The sequence below is a fragment of the Micrasema longulum genome, unplaced genomic scaffold, assembly GCF_059751315.1.
Source record: "Micrasema longulum isolate JH-2025_06_02 unplaced genomic scaffold, ASM5975131v1 h1tg000044l, whole genome shotgun sequence".
NCBI classification, from domain to species: domain Eukaryota; kingdom Metazoa; phylum Arthropoda; class Insecta; order Trichoptera; family Brachycentridae; genus Micrasema; species Micrasema longulum.
This window is the reverse complement of record NW_028277251.1, coordinates 670,064-695,481: the sequence shown is the minus strand read 5'-3', so window position 1 is coordinate 695,481 and position 25,418 is coordinate 670,064. Positions and strand designations below refer to the sequence as shown.

The 25,418-nt window shown below is 36.6% G+C and overlaps 3 protein-coding genes across 3 annotated transcripts; 2 read left to right on the top strand and 1 right to left on the bottom strand.

The window, feature by feature from the left end:
- Positions 1-2,403: 2,403 nt before the first annotated feature.
- On the bottom strand, positions 2,404-4,443 carry LOC148285279 (uncharacterized). The gene has a single exon (XM_088227956.1). The coding sequence runs from the start codon at positions 4,201-4,203 to the stop codon at positions 2,425-2,427; it is 1,779 nt and encodes a 592-aa protein (XP_088084082.1). The 5' UTR covers positions 4,204-4,443; the 3' UTR covers positions 2,404-2,424.
- Positions 4,444-12,980: 8,537 nt separating this feature from the next.
- Positions 12,981-15,545, top strand: LOC148285278 (uncharacterized). The gene is made up of 2 exons (XM_088228033.1): positions 12,981-13,089; positions 13,558-15,545. Exon 2 carries the CDS (start codon positions 13,569-13,571, stop codon positions 15,021-15,023), a length of 1,455 nt encoding a protein of 484 aa, XP_088084159.1. The 5' UTR covers positions 12,981-13,089; positions 13,558-13,568; the 3' UTR covers positions 15,024-15,545.
- Positions 15,546-18,899: 3,354 nt separating this feature from the next.
- LOC148285277 (uncharacterized) lies at positions 18,900-20,860 on the top strand. Its single transcript, XM_088227962.1, has one exon. It carries the CDS (start codon positions 19,027-19,029, stop codon positions 20,800-20,802), a length of 1,776 nt encoding a protein of 591 aa, XP_088084088.1. The 5' UTR covers positions 18,900-19,026; the 3' UTR covers positions 20,803-20,860.
- The last annotated feature ends 4,558 nt before the right edge of the window (positions 20,861-25,418 follow it).

Sequence of the window (25,418 nt, the reverse complement as noted above, 5' to 3'; positions counted from 1 at the left end):
AACGTGTGTCCCTACGGGGAAATGGTGTTGTTACGGACGTCATATCAATGCAGCGGCCCTTCCTGGGGCCTCCTAAATAACTAGCTATAATAGAAACCTCAGTGTAATGTAACACGAAATGCCGCCTCCTCAATAAAGACTTTATTTTGTTACTTTCGGGGGTGGTTTTCGTTATATCGAGCCCTATAAAATTTGGGATTATTCGTATTAAGAAATATATCGCCGTGTCATACTTATTTTAATAATAATATTTTCCCTGTTCTGTACATGTTTCTTATTGCGCGGTCTTCACCCTAATGGGGGCGGGTGGCGGGGAGGAGGTAGTCCTTATACGTGGCGAGAGAGGGACAGATAGAGCGGGCGACAGCGCACTATCTCTCTCGCTACGGGATTGGTCGGCTTACTCCCGCCAGCCATTGGCCAGCCACACATATTTTTAGTGTATAAAAGGCCGCAGCGCTATTTAATAAATCAATCTAAATCATCTCCCGCTCTACTCTCCGCCGATACAGACTACTCTACAAGACCTTCGCCTGCCCTTGAATTCGACTTCTGGACGTCTCACCACGGATCCCGTTGGCGGCGCTCTCTTTGGAATTTAAAGTCCTTTTCAGGGCTACGAGTCAAATCGGCTTTTTGCTGCCAGCGAACCAGTGTTTGTGCTTCGCCCTTCAATTCCGGTTGCCATTGAAATCAGTGTGTGCTTCGTTCTTCTGTTTCCGCTGCCTTACAAACAGTGGAAGGGACGACCTCGTGAAAAGCAGTTAAAATTAATGTGTATCAGTGATAGCAGGGAAATTTCAGATTTAATGCTGAGAAAGTTTAAATCTGTTGATGCATTAAAAATATTATACATGACCCCAGTGAGAAGCCAGTTATAATATGGGTCCTCATTATGTTACCCATGTAAACAGTGTGGAGAAGGTCCAACACAAGTTTTTAAGATTTATGAATTTCAAATTAAACATCCCAATTGAAGAGTTAAACTAGAAATGTTTAATGAAGCAGTTAAAATTAATATGTACTAGTGATAGAAGGGAAATATCAGATTTAGTGCTACTTTTTAAGTTGTTAAAAAATGTTCTTGACAGTCCCGAACTTTTAAATTGTGTTAATTTTTATGTTAGACAGCGTGGGACGAGACAAAATACTTCTTTTGCTGTTGATTTGCACAGTTCAAACTATGCTAAATACTCACCTATTCCACGGCTCCACATGTCAGCAAACAAACATGGAAACTTAGATTTATTTAATTTATCTTTCTGCAAATTAAAATCATTACTTTTTAATCACTTCTTTTCTAAATTATAAAAATGTACTAAGATACATCGCCTCTGTTACTTTAATACTTTTTATATTTAAACCCTTTATTTATTGTTGATTTGCCGCATACCTATGTTATAATTTCTTATTTAATTTTTCCTTTTTTTCTGCTGATTTTATTTCATGTATCTATATTTTCTATATTGTGTTCAGGTGTTTTGTTTCATTATAATTGTTTTTTAATATTATTTTATACTTTGTCAAAGGCGTAAGCCGTCGAAATAAATAAATAAATAAAAAGTGGTGGACCTGCTAACTCGTCAGTAGCTCACCAGCTACAGGCGGATGGTAGCAGTAGTACCCAATATATTAAACGTAAAACAAGTTTTGATAAAGACACTTTTAGAAGACATTCATAATAACGAAACAACAAAAAGCATCCGATCTAAAACCGAAGGAAAAATAAATATTCCACAGATGAAAACTACTTTCGCCCAAAGGCATCAATTTGTATAGGCCCTCGTGTATACAAAATGCTACCACAAGAAATATTGTGTTCAGCTGGTAATAAATTCAAAATTTGTAGAAAAGAGTTGATTTTAAAAATGGGATAGAGGTCGGAGCAACAAATAAAAATTTGAGTTTGGTATTTAAAAAAAATTAAAATAGTATTTCACTAGATTTTATTATTTTCTATCAGTTCCCATCTTTTTGGAGTTTCATACACTTTGCAAGATTTTTTGTTTGTTTTAATCACATCATTTTTATAAGATTTTCATATTTTTTTATTTATCATTAAATTTTTTATCAAATATTTTACTAAATCCTCAGAGGTTTAGTATCAAAAGCATGTATAAAAACCCACTAAAAGTAACTAAAATGGCAAAACCATTAATTCCATTTAAGAGACAGTTTTTTACAAAATCTCACCTACTAAAACAATTTAAAGGAACTAAGATGGTTTCCTGTGTAGGTATGTATCATGTCCAAAATATTGTTTTGTTTTTTATTTTAAGAAATATATATTTTTTTTAAACTATTTTCGAGACTTTCATACTGTTATAATTAATCTATTCGGTACTTAGATAATATAAAATGCCTTGGAAGTTTTGGAAGTATACATTTAAATAAATAAATCAGTTAGGACAAAAAAGTATTTTATTACTTAATAAACCGTCTATCAGAATGATCACCTACTCTGTAGTGTAGCTTGTGAATTCGTTGCATGTGTCTATTAATGTGAAAATTTCTTTTGAATTTTGCATCACATTTAGGGCAAGAAAACAATCTAACGTCAGAGTGAGACCGCATGTGTAGTTTAAGTTCATATTTGCTGTGACACTTGTACGGACAGATTTCACATTTGAAGTTCTTCACTTCCCGGTGAGTCAACAGGTGAGAGATCAAGTTTTGCTTCGTTCGAGATTTGAATCCGCAGATATCGCATAAAAGCTTTTTCGAATCGGTGTGCAATCTGGCGTGCATAACTTTCTCCGACTTGTCCACAAACGTGCGTCCACAAACCTCGCACGCAAAGTCGCGAATATTCAAGTGCCGTTTAATGTGGATCTCGAGAGTACGACTCGAAGATAGCTGCTTACCGCACTTTTCGCAAGTGTGTTTGAACGCCTCATGCCGAGTATTATTACTTTCGAAAGGTTTTTTTCTCGGAACGACTTCTGAGAGGTGTTTGAGTTTTTTGTGTCTGATTAGGTTCTTGAGGCTGAAAAATCTAAAGCTGCAATGATTACACTGGTGAGATTTAAAAACTTGCAATTTGGGAACCGGGTGTCGTGACGTGTCGGAGCTTGAGGAAGCGGAGTCGTCTAATGTAGCTTCAGTGACCGGCTGATCTTCGGGTTTCTTTTTCTCGCAGATTATTCTGTGAACTTTGAAGTAAGTAGAGTTAACATAGCTCGCTTGGCAGAAATCACACGTCTGAGTCTTTTTCAAGGTGCACATCATTCTGTGGGCTTCCAATTTGGACAAATTTTGGCAAGGAAGTCGGCAGAGATTACAAGAGAATTTTTTTTTTCTCGCGTGCGTACGAATGTGTGAAGTCATTTCACGGTGCAAAGGAGAGATGAATGAACATAAGGTACAACTGAATATATTGCGTGCGTTGTGTTGTATGTTCAAATTACTCGATTTATCTTCATTTCTAGCCAATAGATCATTAGACGGTATTCCGTGACAACTTTTTTTCGTTTCTTGATAACAGCTGTCTGAAATAACATCCGATTGAACCAGGATGGGTTCGCCGGAGAGAATACTAAAAACTTGATCTTGTTCCGTGTCGCTATCGAGGTCAATGATTGATTCAGGTTTAATGCAATCTTCACCGAGCTCCTCCTGTTTTACCTGTCCTGGCTCCTGAACACCACTGCATGCCTTTTCATCACTTCTTGTTAATTTACACGGTAATTCATTGATCACATGACTTTTTGATGCTTGATTAGACGCGTTCGTAATAACATCAGATTGAATCTGAGTAAATTTGCCGGGGGTGGCATCAACAAATTGAACGCTGTCTCCATCACTATCAACATAGTCTTCCGACCCGTATTCGGTACAATCCACAATGTTCACTTCTTCTTTCACGGGACTTTGTGTCTGTCTCACCTTTCCCGGTTTCTGGACGTTACTTCCATCGCAGTAAAACTTCCTCAGGAGCGAGTCGGAGAGTTCGCACCGGAGCCTGAAGCTGTTGGCGACCTCCAGGTCCCCCAAGCACCGAGCGCAGATGACATCCGGCAAGCCATCCTGGCAGGCTACCTGCACTCGCGCGCACAACATCAACATGGAAGCGATGGTGCTAGATTCTCTCTTGTCGAAAACACATTCGGATTGTTCGATATTTTTTGCCAAACAAACACGACATTGTTGACTTATTACTGAACTGTTTACTGAATATATTTGAATTTCAGATTCTGAATTCATTTTAATTAAGACTAAATATAAATATCCGATATATAGATTGTTGTATATTAATAAACTAATAGGAAGATAAAAAAACGTTCATAAAAAAGAACTCAGTTGAAAACTGTCACCATTGGCCATGTTCCAGCAGCTGCACGGTGCAGAGAATGCAAATTATATTGTTTATTTTTATATTATAATATTATGCCGCACAAATTTGACATATTAGTTGAAGTGAAGTCGAAGTCCGCTGTCAAACTCAAATTTCTATTCATAGACCAAACCAAAGATACATTATTGCCCAAATTCAAAAGAAAACTGTGGCATAGATGAAAAAAAAAAGCGGGCTGTGTTCAATTGTCTTCGTTCGACCAGTGGTGGTATTCTGAATCTTCACTATCCCCTATAGAGTTGTTAATTTGGGGATTTTTCAATTTTTGCATGCACCTAAACCTTTACTTTATTTATGGCTGTATGGATGATTAAACGTCAAACAAATACGAAGACGTGAAACTAAATATGAAAATTTTCATTCAGACCATCATTATTGCGACCTTAAGCATTACCCAAAACACTTAATTAGGTTGTATTGACCAAACCGTATTCGTTTTTACTAACTTTTCCGTAGGCAAACTATGAGTAGGTAGTTTGAAATATTGTTAGTAATTGTGTTTTTTATTTTAGGATTGAAGTGTAGACTGATATTAAAAATAATGTAGGAGTCACAGAAAACTACAACGAACAAGTACGTTATTTTTTTTATTTTGTTGATGTTGTTGTTTTTTAATATGGAATATTTGAAAATATGCAGATAGCATAGTTGATATTAAATATCCTTCTTAAGCCATTCGAAATCTTGAAGATGCGATGAAAAAACAACGATTTTAGAAATAATACAGTTACACGGTAAATGAAACTCATACATTCAGGGTCAGTTGCGTATTAAAAATAAGAGCGTCTGCATGCTTGACATCTGGTTTGGTAAGGATAGACAAATGAAAGTCAACACCGTCCGCCGAGATGACCAATTTTGGGAGTCAAAAATGAAAAGAAAACTAGTTAAATTTTACACAGATTTTTTGCTTCCAGAATTATAATAACAAACCCTCGTGTTCGTCGTTCGATGGAAATAAGAAATCCTGTGTTTGTATTTAAAGCTATGAAAGAGCAAAGTTTAAAAAGGAAGGAGGCAGAAGAAACATATCTTTAATCGGCATTTAACTTAAAATTTGTTTTTTTTTACTGCAAAAACCATAAAAATGTCACCCATCTCAAAAAACAAAGTTTAGTTCAATCTGCAGACATAAAATGTATGCTATCTTCTTCATAATTATTATTTATTTATCAAATGTTCAATATGATACGAGCTAAACATGCCTGTTTAAAATATTCAAGAATTAAAATCTTTTGTCCCTGTAAAAATGAACAGGTTTTTTTGTTTTAGATTATAAAATCAACCTTGTTTGTATTGGAAAAAAACGCGGCGATGTTTTAGAATATTTCAATACGAATTTAAATATAACTTTCTAATACGTTCTATTGTTTTCTCTAATCTGGGGTTTCTCAGCAATAATGCATTTAAATATAACCTTTTAGTTCATGCCAGTCAATTCTCAAAAGAACCCCATTTTTAATTACCGCCTTTACAAATAAATACATTAAAATAAATCCCCATTTACCTGAGCCGTTACTAGGTATTTACAAATATTTCGTCCATTGTTAATGTCAATTACGACCTCGTGTTAAATTCAAATGACCGAGCGGTATTACATAAAATAACGAAATAAAGTTTTTCATTAAAGTAAATATTTTTAAGTAAACAAATTAATAACTATCGCTTTGAAGTATATATTAACCTTGTACATTACAAGCAAGGTATTGAATAATGCAACTACACATAAAAAAAATTTTAAAAAATGACCGAGCGGAGAATTACCCGGAATTCCAAAACCTTTCTATTGAAAATAATATCTTTAACAATAAATATTGACTCATGTTTTCCGCTGGGGAAAAACATAACCTTTTTAATAATAATTCGCAAACCGATGGCCATGAAAATAATATTTGTATTTTAAAAACTTATTTGAAAATAACAAAATAAAGCGCATAATTAATTCCTGTGATACATACAAACCTTTCTTCTTCAAATTTCATACACCTTCATTTAACGGAGCTACTATCGATTGGCGCGCTAGTGGGAAAAGCCAACAAGGCGCGACTTAGTGAACTATCCGACTGGTTAAAGGACTTAACGGCCGCGATACCTACCGCGGGGTGTCTCGAAGTGAATGTGAGCCACGCTAAGGCCGAGAGAAATCGCGCCCCTAAAGGACACTATTCAGTGTTAAATGTGAATAGTGAAACGAGTGAAAGGTGCGCGAAATGTGACAGAACACATAAGCTCGAAACGTGCCGCGGATATGGTGAACTAAGTGTAAAGGACAAGTGGGCTTTAGTGCGTAAAGCGAGACTTAGCTTCTTGTGTCTGGAGAAGCAATGCCGGAATTCAAAGCGCCGAGGAGCGAAGTGTAACATTGATGATTGTGACGGTAAACACCACCGCACGTTACACTCGCCACGGGCTCGGCCCGATGAAATAGTGCTACATCGGAGAATTTATTGAAGATAGTAATCTAAATATTATGCTATCCCATTGAATCATATATAAATTTATTGTATTTTCGCATGTGCATATATATTGTGTATGAATGTGTGTATATATATGTGTGTATATGTGTGTATATATGTATGTATGTGTATATGTATGTACGAAGTATGTATGCTTTATATTTATGTATTTAATTGTATTTTTACATTTAATGTAAACTAATTTTTTTTTCTTTTCTTTTCTTCTCTTTTGTTTTTTTTTATTTTTTTTTATTTCTTCAATATTGTTTTTTATTTATAGGAAAAATATTCGTAAACCATATTTGGCGCAACAAATCGGTTTCTTAGAACAGGCATTTGCCCATATAGGAACCGATTGCAACATTAGGCGTATTAATATTTCTGGCTTGCCGACCCTTCATATACTGAGCCTACTCCTAGTACTAGCAGAATTTGCCAGAGTGTTTTTTGTGCCATTTGTAACATTGTATGTATAAACTAATAAATAAATAAATAAATATGTCGCGGGAAAAGGGCCCCGATCGCCCTTAAAGTTTTGCCCGTGACAATAGGTGGACCTAAAGGTCAAGTGAAAACTCACGCCTTGTTAGACGAAGGCTCAATGGTGACACTATTAGAAAAAAAGATAGCTGACACGATCGGTGCACGAGGCCCGCGCGCCGACATCCGCTTAACTGGCATTGCGGAATGCCCGCGGGTGAATCGGTATCGTGGCGTGTGACGGTCACAGTGCAAGGTGACTCGGGCGCACACGACGCGATCGCGTATACGGTAAAAACGTTGAATTTACCGATACACATGGTACGAAGTTCGGATAATACTTAGAGTACAGTGTCAGTGCGACCGCAGATACTCATAGGCCTGGACAATGCACATTTGAAAGTGCGAAAGGAACAAGCAGAGTTTAGAAGTGACGAAATGATTATAAGTGAAACACCGTTAAGCTAGGGTTTCCTAGGACAGCGGTGCCCGTATTTTAACGGCCGTAGTGAACGGTGATGCAGTGGACAGCCGTCGTAAAGGTGACTAGAGTGTGGTTTTCTAGGAAAACGGTGTTATCAACACCGTTTTCCTAGGAAACCACTCTCTAATCACCTTTACGATGGCTTTCCACTGCATCACCGTCCACTACGGCCGTTAAAATACGGGCACCGCTGTCCTAGGAAACCCTAGCTTTAGGCCGCGTCGCGTTCGGAGGCCGAATTATCGATGAAAATAACGCGAAAAATGTGAGCGCCTACGGGTGAAACGGCTAGTGAAATCAACCTTTAAACCGACACGTCAGTGCTCAAGTCGTACGTGCAAGTGAATAAAGAGGGCCCGCCATCGCCTGAGGCAGTGCTTATGTGTGCCAGAGGGCCCTCCCGTGATGACGCGCTTCACGCGTTAGTGAAATTTAATTTTAACGTAGATTCGTTAGGAATCACAGTTACGCCGCGCGTTAGCGCCGCGGAAAAGAAGGCACTGGAAATAATGAATATCACTACGAAGCAGCTTCCCACGGGAAGATGGGAAACGGGCCTGCTATGGAAAAGTGATGACGCAGTGCTTCCGGACAATCGCGATACGGCCGAGAAACGCCTCTACTCGTTAGAGAGAAAACTTAACAAGGACCCGGTACTTGAAGTTGCGTACCGGGCAAAAATGAACGAGTACGAGGCCAAAGGTTATGCCGTTGAATTAACTCGCGAAATAGAGTGATAGGAAGTGTTTTGTACCGCATTTCGCTGTGCATAACGCCAATAAACCCGGCAAGTTGCGGGTTGTATTTGACGCGGCGTGTCCACACAGAGGTGTGCGTTTAAACGACCAACTACTAACCGGACCCGACCTACTTACATCGCTAGTAGGTAGCATTCAAAGATTCCGAGAGGGCGGCGTAGCAATTGCCGCCGACATAAAGGAAATGTTCCTCAGAATCAGAAGTAGAATGGATTGTCTCATTCACCCATACCAATACTGAATCAACTGCTCCACAACTGTATAGCTTATGTTAGGTTTTTGTTATTTTCATTGTGTGTTTTGTAATATAAATAATATAGATGTACATAAATACCATGTTTTTATAACTGTCTGAATATTTATTAATTATGTCTGTTTTTTAAGTTAGTCTTTTTTGTTTATTCTCAAATGTAATTTCAAAAAACTAAATTGTTAAGTGTCCTCGGCACGGGAAACCCCAGTGAGGTCACATTATTTTTATTGTTAATTATAGTTTGTAAGCGAAAAATATGAATAAATAAATAAATGAAAATCAAGATAACACCGAGTGACACCGCTTCACAACTGTATCTATGGCGGTGACGGCCGGACGCAGAAATCCGGACATTTGCCTTCACATCAATGATGTTCGGGGCTAGGTGCTCCCCGAGCAGTGCCTAATTCGTAAGGAACCGCGTGGCTGCGGTGAAATCAGAAGAGTATCCCCAAGCGGCAGGCGCGGTACAGAAGAACATGTATATGGATGACTATCTAGACGCGGTGGATTCGGTCAGCAAAGCAGCCGCGCTGGTTAAAGATGTCACAGCGCTACTGGCCGCCGGAGGATTCGAGATGGCAAGCTGGGCGTCAAACAACGCCAGAGTACTGAGCTCGGTCCGGGAAGAGGACCGGGCCAAGTCAGCAATCATCATCGGTGAGGCAGCTACCACGGAAAGGGTCCTCGGAATTCAATGGGACCCGCACGTAGATTGCCTAGTGTTTAGGTATAATCAAGTGGAGAAAGATGATACCGAATGGCCCACGAAACGGCAAATGTTAAGTGCGGCAATGAAAGTTGTTCGACCCTATGGGATTTATAAGTTGCCTAACGATAAGGGCGAGAATACTTCTGCAAGCCGTATGGCGCTCTGACATCGGTTGGGATGAAGCACTCAAATTAAAGCACGCACAAAAATGGCGCGAATGGCAACAACTGTTAATAGAAAACAACTGCGCAATTCCGAGATGTTGCGTCAACAGAAGAGTGGAGGCAGTAACCATGCACGATTTTAGCGACGCCTCAGAACAAGCCTGTTGTGCGATCGCTTATTTCGTACATAGAGCGGGCACGTCATTTGTGATGAGCAAGACAAAGGTGGCGCCCCTAAAACCGATGACCATCTCACGCCTCGAATTACAGGCAGCCCTTATCGCCGCACGATTGGCGGCGAGCATAAAAAAGGAAAGTGGAATGAAGATAAAAAAAAACCGTGTTCTGGACCGATTCCAGCACGGTTTTATGTTGGCTACGCACAGATCCACTTAAATACTCGACATTCTTAGCCAACAGACTCGGCGAAATCGACGAGATAGCCGGTACGAGCGGATGGCGCTGGGTTCCAACGAAGATGAATCCAGCGGACGTCGGGACGCGAGACACGCAGCCGCCCGATCTGTCCTCACAAGGAATATGGTTCCGAGGTCCCGAGTTCCTCTCCCGGCCGGAGAGTGAGTGGCCTCAGGAGAGAAGTAAGCTGGCACCCTCAGAAGAGACATTAGAAATAAGACCGACGCGGCATTTGTGGGCCATTGTCGGAAAATGGAAGGCTTACTAGAAGTCGCGCGGTCCTCATCATGGATGCGGCTGCTAAGAACGACGGCTTGGATCAAGCGATTTGTTGATCGCTGCCGCCGTTCCCGAAGACCCGAAGTAGGCGCCTTGCCTGGAGGCCACACCGAGCTACGGACGGATGAAATCAATAACGCCGAAGAAACTTGGGTGCGCCTTTCACAGAGGCGCTTCTCAACAAAGAGATAGAGTTCCTACAGCGGGGGGAGCCACTCCCGCCTGGAGGCCGACTGCGACCAGTTACACCGTTCCTGGAGAAGAACAGCATGCTGCGTATGGGCACGCGCCTACAAGAGATGCAAGATGAGGACATCAGGGCCCCGCTAATACTAGACGGCGGGGAGGAATACACACAACTAATGTTAAAATACCAGCATGCAGCATCAGGGCATCCGGGTACGGAGCGCACAATGAGTGATATTAGAGCGAAATATTTTGTGCTGAGACTCCGTACCACGCTACGAGGGATCGTGAGACGCTGCCGGGCGTGCCACATCATGAGATGCACGCCAAAACGCCAAGAAATGGTAATAATTGTAAGAAAAGTGTTATTTTGATAGTAATTTTTTATGTTTGTTGATTACACAAATAAAATAAAAAAATTAAAATCGTTAATTTTAGATGCAACCATTGATATTGCTGGACAAAAATTGTATTCAATATTATAGAAGACATGGTCTAGGACAGAGGAGAGGGAGGACGAAACTGCTTCATGGGTTGACATTTTTACAGTTTACAACTTGTACTGTCAACTGGGCCACACAAAAAACCTACCTCAGATAACATGACAAAATCATGACATGATCCCAGACAAATTGATGAAAATTAAATTGAAAGCAGCCACGCAACTGCTCAGCGCACGTACAATTGCCATGCTCTTAAAAGTTCTGTAAGTTAGCTGTATACTCATTTTGTGTTTTATATTATTAATTAGTTTTTCTATTTAGATAGCTGTCGATTCCTAACAATTGCGTAATGAAACAATGTATATAACCACGTACGGACTTCTAGGCCTACCAGTTTCGAGATATACCCGTATTTTCGGGTTATGTACAGATATTGACTTACATTTATTAATATGTTTGACCACAAAGTTAAAGCTTTAAATATTTATTTTTTTTGTTTTAGAAATGCTCCAAAATGGCGAACCCAAAGAGATCCGGACAACATGAAATTCATCTATGACATCTTGACAGTTGCTCTCATGCAAACAAATATTTTTTTGGTATTATGTTTTTTTCTCTAAAAATATAAATGCGTGGAATTAATTAAGTTACGATAATTTAAATAATGTAACAAACGCCGAGAAACTTTTATCAGATCTCGAACATTCAGTGTCTTATTACGGCGATGTTATAAAAATGCTTTTGAAAATAGATAGGGTTTGTTTTAGAATACAAATAAAAAATATTTTTACACTATTACCACTCAATTTTTTTTTCTATAATGGCTATTTCTGACTTTTTGAAAATTACCCTAAAATTTAAGTATTTGGAAACTTATAAATAAGAACGAAAATATTTTTTAAAATTTAAATATTTTATTTTTACTATCCAATTTAAAGGCAATTCTTTCTTAAAATTACCGACATTCATGATAAAATGCTAAATATATTTTTGAAAGAAAACTAGTAACCTATTTTTAAAAATTTGAGTTTGTTTTATGTATATTTAGTTCTCTTTAAGGTTTATTATTAATTACATTATTTTTATTTGTATATTTGCAATCTACTAAAATAAACCATATCTAAATATTTTTTATGGTTCATTATAATTTATATTAATGTAAGCGTTGTGGTGTAATGGTCAGCATGTCTGCCTACCATTTGAGAAATCTCAGGTTCGATTCCTGACATGGTTGATATGAAATATTTATTTAAAAGGGTGTTTTCACACCAGAATATTTCTTAGTCCCTGGACTGGTACCCGAAGCGTAAGACTGATCATCTTACCTTCATGTAACAAAAATGTGGTGTACCAATGCAGTGTCCTATGCACTATTAGGCATGGAAAGGGGATGATAATGATATTATTTTGGTTTCCCTATCTACAATGAACCTTTTTGGATGATGAATTATTGGATAAACATAAAAACTTTTTTATTACACTGTGAGCAATATTCGGTATTTAAAATGTTAGTTTTGTACCACCCATCGATGGGAGGAGTGCTCTCCCGAAAATGTAGTTGTGTTCTGTTAGTATAATAAATGTGTAACGCTAATAACTAAGTTGTTGTTTTTATAATAAGACATTAGTTGTTTCTTAAAGTATATCAATATTTATTTTGTGATTTTCCCCTTGGTATTAAACTATAAAAATTTAAAAATTGATTGTTATTTTAAGATCGTTTTTTTGGAAATATTTTTTGTGCATTTTTTGACAGTCATTTTGTGTTAAAAATGTTTTTATTAGTTTTGTATAATGTATATTATATAAACTTTTATGTTACCGTAAAACGCTGCAACTTTTCCTACCGGCCACAACTTTTCCTGTTTCGTTACGATTACGATATTTCGCATTTGATTGGCTTTTTCTCACTTTTTACCATTTGGTAGTAATTTTTCATTGTCCTGGCAACACCTTTTTTATTTTTCATAACGCCAACTCCATTGTTGCGCTCTCAGTTGAGCGATGAATGTCGGCAGGAGGAGTCGTGAAATTTTGGTCTCCTAAAACTTTTAAAGTTCAAGAAAAACCAAAAGTGTTTTTGAAAAGTAAAACCGTCCCGGGGTAAGAAAATACTGTATATTTTTCGTATTGTTTGATACTTTTATCAAAAGTACACGATTTCATCAAAAAAACTTGCTAGGCAATGTTGTGCAGTGTTTTGAAAACACGATTTGTACTTTTTGCCTGGTTCTAGGGTTATCACTAGTAGTCAACGTGCTTTATCTTAAATTTGATTTTTTCATTTAATTTAATTTTTTTATTAAACGAAATTTGAATTTATTTGACTTTATATAATTTACCCGGATAAAGTTTTTTTCGTTTATTTCTAGTAATACAAATAAACTTTTAATTATGATTTAAATATGACACACTACTTATATAAGTGTTCGAAACATAACTTAATTCAAAGTTTATCTCTATCGATGATCGTTATAATAAGTTTACAAAATATCTCAAATCTATTGATAAAACGATATTTCGAGGACAAATTGAATACTAAAAATTATGGAAATCTTAATTCTATTGCAGTTATGTGAAAAATGGCAAACAATCAACAGCGAAGAAGGCGTAGAGTAGGAGCTCGTAGTTATTCTGATTACTCGAAGGAAATGCTGGAAGTTGCTGTAGATCTCGTTCGAAGAAAAATTATTTCATCATACGAAGCAGAAAAGCAGTTTGGGATCCCACGTCGGACAATTAGCAACAAAGTCAAAAGCGTACATAATAAACCATTTGGTCGACCTACAGAGTTTTCAACTGAGGAAGAAGCTCACATAGCGGACGTGGTGAATATTTCAGCAGAATTTGGTTGTCCTCTTTCTCTTTTAGATTTGCGTATTGTAGTTTACAACTACCTTTTAAAAAGTGGAAAATCTGCTCTTTTTAAAGGAAAAATGCCTGGTGAACGCTGGGCCCGTTTTTTCTTAAAACGACACAATTTTTCACAAAGGGCAACACAAAATATAAAACGAAGCCGTGCTGCAAAAACAGTAGAGGAAATGGACGAATACTACAGAAATTTGAAAATTTCTCTTAAAGATGTTCCCACCAGTAATATTCTCAATTTTGATGAGACAAATTTAAGTGACGACCCCGGATCTAAAAAATGTATTTTCAAAAGAGGCACAAAACACCCAGAAAGGGTAATTAATGCAAGCAAAAGCTCAGTATCAATCATGTTCAGCGGAACTGCTGACGGAATTTGCCTACCACCTTATGTGGTTTACAAAGCAGATCATTTGTGGTCCAAGTGGTGTGAAAATGGTCCAAAAGATGCTAGGTATAATCGCACCAAATCTGGATGGTTCGATATGATTTGTTTTGATGATTGGTTCAAGACTATAGTTATGCCATGGGCAGACTCTCGTGACGGCGTAAAACTTATTATCGGCGATAACTTGGCATCTCACCTAAGTGTCGAGACAATTCAAATATGTCAAAGTCAAAACATTAGATTTACTTTTCTTCCAAAAAATGCTACACACCTTACTCAACCACTAGACGTGGCATTTTTTGGACCAATGAAACGACATTGGTGTGAAATTTTAACAAATTATAAAGCTGCACACATCACTACAAGCACAATCAACAAATGTCATTTCCCGCAGCTACTGCAGGAGCTAATGTCAAAAATAAACATTACAAAAGAGATCAACATATGTAAAGGATTTGAAGGATCCGGAATATTTCCTTTCAATCCCTTAAGAGTGACATTAAAAATGCCAACACTACAAGAAGAAAATTTTCGTCAATTTGATGCTAGCCTTTTGGAGTTTTTACAGCAAAATAGACAATCACAACCAATAAAAACAGGCAAAAACAGCAAGCTTCCAGTCATACCTGGTAAATCTATTTCAACTGAACAAGCAGAAGAGCTAGCTAAAGCTAAAAAAATAAAGAAGGTTACGAAAATAAATACACAAAAAGAGAAAAAAGACTCAATCTTTTGTTATAACATGCTAATTTTATACTTAACGGTATTTTCAGCAAAATAAGACTATTATTAGCTTGTTTGGTTTTAAGCATATCTAGTTTTTTTAAATATATTCTTAGTGGTTTCTAAAAGTAAAAAGTAACGATGTTGGTTAAACAGTTAGCTATTTTTGTTTTTCGTTTTATTTTTTACGTATGTTTGTTTAGTGTCATAGCTTTTAATATTGTTCCTACTTTGTGTTGCTGAAATTTTAATTACCTGCCTAAAAAGTAACTTTAGGTTTGAGAGAGAAGACTACCTATTATTATAGATATAATAGACTGATATTAATACCTACTGTTACCAACTTTATTTAGATTTACTTCTGATTATTTGTTTAACTTAGGAAAAAATAGAAATAAAAGTGGAAAAAAAAAATCTTTTTTTGGCACAACCCTACACTTACCGACATGTTTGTATGGGAAGTTTGTGGTACCTGCTACAACTCTCCCCATTAGCTGTGAATAAAAATCTATTTCCTTAATGGCAATCATTTGACTGCCGGGGTCAAGCACAGCGACTCTTGCATATGGAAAAAAAATACTATAAAGAGAAACATTATATTTACTGAGGTATTCTTCGAGGCAAAGTTGCGCCTTTTGCACACAACTTTGCCTACGACTTTGAATGCATGTAATTAGGAAAACTTGCAAGATTTAAAAGGATTTGGAACTTATACGGCTAGGCATTAGGTCCGTCTTCCATCTAAAACGCATTAACAGCCATAATAATAAATAGGTTCAGAGATATCTACAAAAAAAGTCAAAATTGCGGCAAAGTTGCAGCGTTTTACGGTACTGGTTTTTTGTTAGAAATGTGATTTTATTAATAAAAATGTAATATATCTAATCGGTGTTTTTTTTCTACTTTTGTTCCTAATTTTGAATTTAATTCACCAATATCGACCGATATCGATCGATTTGGACATTATTACATCGATATCGATGATCGAATTCGTAATGTGGCGTAACACTAAGTCAGTTACTGCATAATCTATGACTAAGCGACACTAGCGCTTCGTGTCTAACAACGTAACTATAATTTAAGTGTCCTATCTATAATATATTAGTATGAGTAATTTGTGACTTCAACTATAAAAAGTATTTAAAATTTAGTATTATAAAAAGTATTTCCAAGCGTTTATTTAACTTTTGACACATGGGCGCCTATAAAGTTCCGTAATTATTGACAGGCAACCATAGACCGAAAAATGCAATACTTCATGTTTTTTTCATTACGATAGTGAAGCGACATGTTCTTTTGCTCCGATATTTATCGATATCGATGTTTATTGAGCCTACTTATGCAATGAGGATTATACAAGTTGTTTTTTTTCATGAAAAAATATAAAATGTGAATTAAATTAAAACCAGAAATTTAAAATTTTTTTTTTATCTAAAGCCACAGTTCACTTAATAATGAATACGACTAATTTACATGAAATATAAATGTCTAACTGATTCAATATTGTGAAAATATCAAATATTTATTAAAAACTACTTATCGATTTCTGAATACGCAATTGTGATGCACGCTTTAGCGGTCAAAGCTCTACTCAACTCTGGAAAGAGGAGCCAACGCTATCTAGTATTATTTGTCAAAGTACAACAAGATACAAAAAAAACTCACCCCGTTTCAGATGCCCGATTGACTCTGACCAATAATATTGGTCTGTAATGCTGATAGTCGATCCACTACACTATCACATTAAATTTCTGTGTGAATTTCCAAAGAAAACGGCAGTGAAAAGTATTGATACTTTCTTGTAGGCTTACAAAAGGTGACTTTAAATGAATTTTATTGAGAAAAATCGTCGGATTCTTCCCCATATGAACTGGAATCATCACTTGAATCCTCAGTAACATTAATTGTAAATTCTCCCGTATTAACAATGTCAAACGCAATATCACGATCCCAATCAGAAAATATCTTCTTCTTTGTGCTTTCGACGACATTCGCCCAGTTTTCAGGCGTCACATTAGCACACGCATTTTTAAAAAGATCTATCATTTTTTTAGCGGTAAAAGGAGGAGTTGTGTTGTTTCTAGCGGCGTGTCCTTTGACTTGTGCCCAGATAAGCTCAATAGCATTGTATTGACAGTCGTATGGGGGAATTCTGAGAACGATATGGCCATGTTCTGCTGCCATTTCATCGATCACGTACCGTTTTGGCTGTTTTTTTGTTTTCAGTATATCCAGTAACTCTATTTTTCGTAAGGACTCGTCCACATCCTCCCCATTGTCACGGAGCCAGTTTATGATAACAGCTTTTCTATTGGCCTGCGTTGGCATTTTATTAATTTGACGAGAGTGATAGGGTGCATTATCAATAAATATTATCGATGGCTCTTCGAGTGATGTCAGCATTTCTCTGAACCACTTTTCATACACGTCCGCATTCATCTCCTCATGATAATCTCCTGTTTTCTGGGATTTGAATGCTAATAGAGCGTCTGGCATAAATCCTTTTTCTGCTCCCGCATGGCAAATGATGAGGCGTTCTCCTTTCCCCATTGGCACTGCAGAAGTGGAGGCAGCAGTGTCGTCAGTCCAATTTTTTGACAGCGTATGATTCGCATTGAGCCAAGTTTCGTCTGTGAAAACCACATTCGACCAGTTTTCTTTTTTCTTCGCTTGTCTTAAAAATTGACATTGATACAAAGCAATATCATGGCGTTCCATCAATATTTTTCTTTTGTCACATTTTTTATATAGAAACCCAATCTGTTTTAACACCTTTGCCAAAGAAGATTTTTGACCACGAAACAAGCCACTATTTTTCAGAGATTCTACTAGTTTTTTTAAATGTTGGAATCTCTTTTCTAAAGTAATAGTCGTATATATGACGGCGAATAGCATCAGCGTCAAAACTGTCAACTGCAGTCACTTAACGGGGCTGACGTTTTTTCTTAGGCGTAGATAGCGTGTTCTGTTCCATGCCGCTTCTGCCGTAGCTTTCTTTGGTTATTTTTGCCACTGTTGGAGCACTTATTCCCAATGCTGCTGCAACACGGTCTCTAACTTGCGTCACTGGTATAAGAGGTCCGCCATTACGACTTTCCTTTTCAAAATATTCACGAAGGCGCAGCACAAGCTCTCTCGATTGTCCTTTAAGCACCATACCTTTCGGCATTATTTTGTAAGTATGAAGCTCACGGGAATAATAACAATCAATACGGAGGAATATAAATACTCAACTCGACGTATAAAAAATGTGAATGAACTCTCAGCGAACGGAAATGTAGTTACTATATAGCACGGGCGTCTCGTTGCAAGTGATGGCAAATTAACGCCGCCACTGCGTCATTGGCGACGGATTTTGTCTATGGCCAAAACTAATTTGACAGTTTGTCAGAATATATTGAATTTTAATGGCGCCGTGGTCGCTGTCATTTATTATTGTCGCCGACAAACTGACAGTGTCGCGACACAAAATTTCTCAATTTACATTACGACAATAAAATAGTCCGATGCATATTTGGGTTTTCTGTAGCTCCTGCACCCAATGACAAACTCCAATTAAGGAGTTTATCGAGACTGTATTTAAAGTTTGTTTTGTAAAGAAATGATGTATTTTTTGCAATATTTTTTATTGAATGAAGACTTAAAAAAAAAAAAGTTTTACTACAGCGCTTTCGTAATATAAACTCTGCTTTAAACGTCTGGGTATGTTTATAAGCTACAAAATGTTGAGATTAAAACTTTTTCATAAATAAAGTCGATTTTTATGAGAAATCGATTCGGTAACGCATTAGGACATCCCTAATCGATACATAATCGAGCTGTCAAAAGTTAAATAAATGGTTGGATAGAGCATAATATGTTAAGTTTGTGTGGCAAAATATCATAATATAAAAATAAATAATATAATTTGTATTCTCTGCACCGTGCAGCTGCTGGAACATGCCGAGTGATGACAGTTTTCAACCGAGTTCTTATCTATGAACGTTTTTTTTCATCTTGCTATTAGTTTATAAATATACAACAATTTATATATAGGACATTTATATTTAGCCTTAATTAAAATGAACTCAGAATCTGAAATTCAAATATATTCAGTTAACAGTTCAGTAATAAGTCAACAATGTCGTGTTTGTTTGGCAGAAAACATCGAACAATCCGAATGTGTTTTTGACAAGAGAGAATCTAGCACCATCGCTTCCATGTTGATGTTGTGCGCGCGAGTGCAGGTAGCCTGCCAGGATGGCTTGCCGGATGTCATCTGCGCTCGGTGCTTGGGGGACCTGGAGGTCGCCAACAGCTTCAGGCTCCGGTGCGAACTCTCCGATTCGCTCCTGAGGAAGTTTTACTGCGATGGAAGTAACGTCCAGAAACCGGGAAAGGTGAGACAGACACAAAGTCCCGTGAAAGAAGAAGTGAACATTGTGGATTGTACCGAATACGGGTCGGAAGACTATGTTGATAGTGATGGAGACAGCGTTCAATTTGTTGATGCCACCCCGGGTAAATTCACTCAAATTCAATCTGATGTTATTACGAATGCTTCTAATCAAGCAACAAAAAGTCGTGTCAATGAATTACCGTGTAAACTAATGAGAAGTGATGAAAAAGCGTGCAGTGGTGTTCAGGAGCCAGGACAGGTAAAACAGGAGGAGCTCGGTGAAGATTGCATTAAACCTGAATCAATCATTGACCTCGATAGCGACACGGAACAAGATCAAGTTTTTAGTATTCTCTCCGGCGAACCCATCCTGGTTCAATCGGATGTTATTTCAGACAGCTGTTATCAAGAAACGAAAAAAAGTTGTCACGGAATACCGTCTAATGATCTATTGGCTAGAAATAAAGATAAATCGAGTAATTTGAACATACAACACAACGCACGCAATATATTCAGTTGTACCTTATGTTCATTCATCTCTCCTTTGCGCCGTGAAATGATTTCTCACATTCGTACGCATGTGAGAAAGCAACCATTCTCTTGTAATCTCTGCCGACTTCCTTGCCAAAATTTATCCAAATTGAAAGCCCACAGAACGATGTGCACCTTGAAAAATAGTCAGACCTGTGATTTCTGTCAAGCGATCTATGTTAACTCTACTTACTTCAAAGTTCACAAAATAATCTGCGAGAAAAAGAAACCCGAAGATCAGCCGGTTACTGAAGCTACATTAGACGACTCCGCTTCCTCAAGCTCTGACACGTCAGGACACCTATTTCACAAATCGCAAGTTTTTAAATCTCACCAGTGTAATCATTGCAGCATTAGATTTTTCAGCCTCAAAAACCTAAGCAGACACAAAAAACTCAAACACCTCTCAGAAGACGGTCAGAGTGAAAAAGCCTACGAAAGTAATAATACTCGCCATGAGGTGCTCCAATACACTTGCGAAAAGTGCGGTAAGCAGCTATCCTCGAGTCGTACTCTCGAGATCCACATTAAACGGCACTTGAATATTCGCGACTTTGCGTGCGAGGTTTGTGGACGCACGTTTGTGGACAAATCGGAGAAAGTTATGCACGCCAGATTGCACACCGATTCGAAAAAGCTTTTATGCGATATCTGCGGATTCAAATCTCGAACGAAGCAAAACTTGATCTCTCACCTGTTGACTCACCGGGAAGTGAAGAACTTCAAATGTGAGATCTGTCCGTACAAGTGTCACGGCAAATATAAACTTAAATTACACATGCGGTCTCACTCTGACGTTAGATTGTTTTCTTGCCCTAAATGTGATGCAAAATTCAAAAGAAATTCTCACATTAATAGACACATGCAACGAATTCACAAGCTACACTATAAAGTAGGTGATCATTCTGATAGAAGGTTTATTAAGTAATAAAATGTTTTTTTGTTCTAACTGATTTATTTATTTAAATATATACTTATAAAACTTCCAAGGCATTTTATATTATCTACAGTACCAAATAGATTAATTGTAACAATACAAAAGTCTACAAAATTGTAATATGAAAAACAAAATAGTATTTTGGACATGATACATACTCGTGAAACCCTCTAAGTTCCTTTAAATTGTTTCAGTAGATGAGATTTTTAAAAAAAATATTTATTAAGGCTAAAAATATTCGCTCCGGCCAGATTTAAGTCAACGGTGGGAAGCTTGGGGTAAACACTGGCGGAATGAGGAAGTTCAGTGGTTTCTTTCATTCTTTTATTTGTTAAAAGACTGTTAAACTAAGCCAAAAAGCTTTTTTTCAATTTTTATATATCGTATTATCAGCGCTATGATTTTTTTCAAGTTTAGTGTTTCTGAAATAACTCCGCGTTCATACGCGTGACGTCATCGTCAGAGGTTCTCTTCCGTTTATTCTCGATCAGCTCTGCCCGCAAGCAAACCAGAAATCTTTCATTACTCTCTTTTCATCGGTTCATTCATACGAAGACGCCGGTTTGCTTCGTTTATGGCCGCATGGAATGATTAAACGTCAAAAAATTTATACTTTATACTTATTATTCTTTTGATATAAATATAAAATAAGGACAGCACAGCATGTGTGAATATTCCGAAAGGAGTCAAACAGGGATGTGTAATGTCACCATGGTTGTTCAACATATACATTGATAGCTGTATGAAGGAACTGAAAGATTTAAGAATGGGAGCAAAAATTAGTGGTATAACTGTTAACTGTCTTCTGTATGCGGATGATGCCGTGCTTCTTGCTAGCAGCAAAGAAGACCTGCAATTCTTGGTAACAAAAGTCTACGATCTATGCGAGAAAAGCGATTTGCTTATGCATGTTGATTAATCGAAAGGGATGAAAATATAACTAAATGTGAGATCAGTGTGAATGGAGATATTCTGAATCAGGTAGAAGAATTTGTGTACCTGGGAAGTATGTTTACTAGGGATGGAAAGACCGAGAAAGATATTGAGAGGAGGGTGAGTGCCGGAAACAGGGTGAACGGTGCACTGAAATCTATTTTGGCGAACAAATGTTTATCGCAGGAGGCTAAACTAGCAGTTCACAACGGAATTCTAGTGCCAACTCTAATGTATGGGAGCGAAGAATGGAATTGGAAAAATGATGATGAAAGTAGGTTGAATGCTGTCGAAATGCGATCCCTCAGGCGAATGTGTGGTAAAACGATGTATGATAGGTGCACAAATGTCGAGATCCGTGAAGTGTATTAGGCTGAGCCATGCATTATCGACAGAATCAAGAAAGGGATGCTGCGTTGGTTTGGACATGTAGAGCGAATGGACAGCGAAAGAACGGCTTAAAGGATCTACGATGCAAATGTTGATGGATGCAGAAAACGAGAAAGACCGAGAAAGACATGGCACGATCAAGTCCATCAAATACTTGAAGATGGACATGTCAAAAGTAGGAATAATCGTCGTGCGTGCATGAGAAGATGTATGAATGTAGAGGAAGCGAGGTCTGTATGCCAAAACAGAGTGTTATGGCGTGATGGTTTGTTGTGTGTTTGTTTGTAAAAAAGAACAACTTTAACCTGGTATGAGAAGTTAAAAGCATAATCGGGATCAAAGTAACTATTTATTCTTTCATTCCTCATTCTTGATTTCCCAAAATCAGACAATCAATTGGTTGATTTCATTTAATTTCACCGATTTAAATCTTTAGCGAGAATCGTGATTTAGAAGTGGATTATTTGTGATATAAGACATAAAGACAGATTTTGATACTTAAATATTAAAGACAAATATGGAAAATAACTTCTGCATCTAAAGAAATATAAAGCATTGTTAATTTATTTATGTATTTCACCGTTTTAAAATGTACAGAGTTCCTTTGTTTTAGAGCCCGACTAGCTAGGAAATTCCTGTGTTTAGGAAGGACCTTCTTTTTTACATGTGTTTTTTTTATTCCATTAAATGATGCTTAATAAATTCAAAGAATAATAATAACATTAAAAAAATCAATATAAATTAGAAAATATACCATTAATAGTTGAGAAATGAGACATAATTATTATAAATTAGTAAACATACCTATAATAATAAAAATTTAAGCATAAATACAAATTCTAAAATATAGCATTAGTAATTAAGAAATTAAACATAAATATAAATTGGAAAACATACCGATAATAATACAAATTGAAGAACAAATATAAATTAGAGAATAAACCATTTATAATTTAAAAATTAAACAAACGTGTAAATACTAGTAATAATAAGAAAAATAAAATAAATGTAAATGAATAAACAAAAAGTAAAAATAAAACTATATTTTGAGTTTGTCCAAATTTTTGTAGACAAGGACTGGATTCAACCTCTTTGGGGGCTGTTTATACTAACATATTACAACAGAGACGAAGAACATTTAAGAGAAGGTAATATAGAAATCTAGGCATCTATAGGGCTTATGAAATGTCAATGGCTGGTTTAAGTGGCCACTTTACACTCTGTAACATTCACCATTCTGCCCATATTTGAACTTCTATATTCCTTCAATTCTTTCATCATCTTATTTTTTCAATTTCTATACTTCTTCATGGACCAGGTGGATTTATCAACAATATTTTGAATAAGATTAGATTAGATAAGATAAGAAAAATAAGTTTTTCAGGCGTTGCCTAGTATGTTGGTGAAATAATTCAACTAGATGAATCTCACCCGTATAAATAAAGGTTTCAGCTCTTTAACTTCACAAATATCAACAGATGAAAGAATTTAAGGAATATAGATGTTCAAATATGGGCAGAATGGTGAATGTTACACAGTGTGTAAAGTGGCCACTTAATCCAGCCATTGACAGGTCATCATTCAAAAGAAGGTAATATAGAAGTCTAGGCATCTACAGGGCTTATGACCTGTCAATGGCTGGTTTGAGTGGCCACTTTACACACTGTGTAACATTCACCATTCTGCCTATATTTGAACATCTATAGCCCTTCAATTCTTTCATCTGTTCTTGTTTGTGAAGTTAAAGAGCTGAAACCTTTATTTATGCGGGTGAGATGCATCTAATTGAATTATTTCACCTACATACTAGGCAACACCTGAAAATGTTATTTTTTCAATTTCTATACTTCTTCATGGACCAGGTGGATTTATCAACAATATTTTGAGTTTGTCCAAATTTTTGTAGACAAGGACTGGATTCGACTCCCTGGGGAGCTGTTTATATTAACATATAACAACAGAGATGAAGATGTTGTTATATGTTAATATGAACAGCTCCCCAGGGAGTCGAATCCAGTCCTTGTCTACAAAAATTTGGACAAACTCAAAATATTGTTGAATTATTATGTTGTATTAAAATTAAGGGGGATAAATGATGTTCAGCTCTTTTGTCAAACGTTCATTCAACAAACGACCTAACCATTCAGTTGCTCCATCCGCTCAATTGAGTGGCTGATTTTATTGGAACATTCAGACATTCTTTGGTGAGCTGAAACCATTATCGATGTGGGTAAGATGTTCAAACATAGCCAAAATGGTGAACGTTATATAGTGGTAAGGTGGCCACTTAAACCAGCCAATTAACCCATAAATACATTCATAAATAAGCCAGCCAAAGGCCCTGTAAACACCTAGACTTTTGTATTTCCTTTTCTAAAATGTTTTCCAACTCTTTTTTAAAATATTATTATTGCACCACAACAGGCCCGGAGGCCGAATAACAACACAGAATACCCAGGCCTGAGAAAACTCACACAATTTTTTTGTGTTCTCACCGGGAATTGAACCCAGAACCTTCCGTGAGTGAGTCAGTCAAGGGTCTTGACCACTACACCATGGAGGCCGCCAAACTCTGGTGTAATATGTTAACAATAATAACTATTCAGATATATATGAACTGAGGTTTTATTTTCGAAGCAATTTTTTTAGGAAGAGTCATAAACAAATACAGTACCGAACAGATTAATTTTTTAAACAAACCTTTTTGCTGTGTTAAACTTAGGCAACAATTAAAAAAGCCGAGAACTTACCCTTTAAATTTAATTTTTAAAGAACTAGATACACCCTCAATTAATGAAATCTTTAAAAAAAAACTATTATACAAACTTTCAAAGAACAAAAACCTACTAATTTACAAAATTCTCGAAACTCTAGATTTCCAAATAACTTAAGTTTACACAGATGCAATACAACTGCAGCATTAAATCATTATTCATATGTTGGGGAAAAAAACTTCATTAATCTTCCAGAAATCTTAAAATCATTAGCAAATATTAAAACAATTAAATCTAATTTAAAAAACACACGAGACTTACCCTATACTGAACTACATACAGTAGAAAATTGTGTATCTTTTAGAATATAATAATTTTTTGGTTCCAGTTATGTTTAATTTGATGCCAAACGGCACTGCGAATAAAGACACGGGCACAATAAGAGAATGGCTATTCGATCAGGAGTTTATGTATGAATAAAACAGTATTTATATATGTGGATATAGATTAGTAATGTAAATAATATAGAGTATGGACATGATATGTAATATGTATGTATATATATCTGTA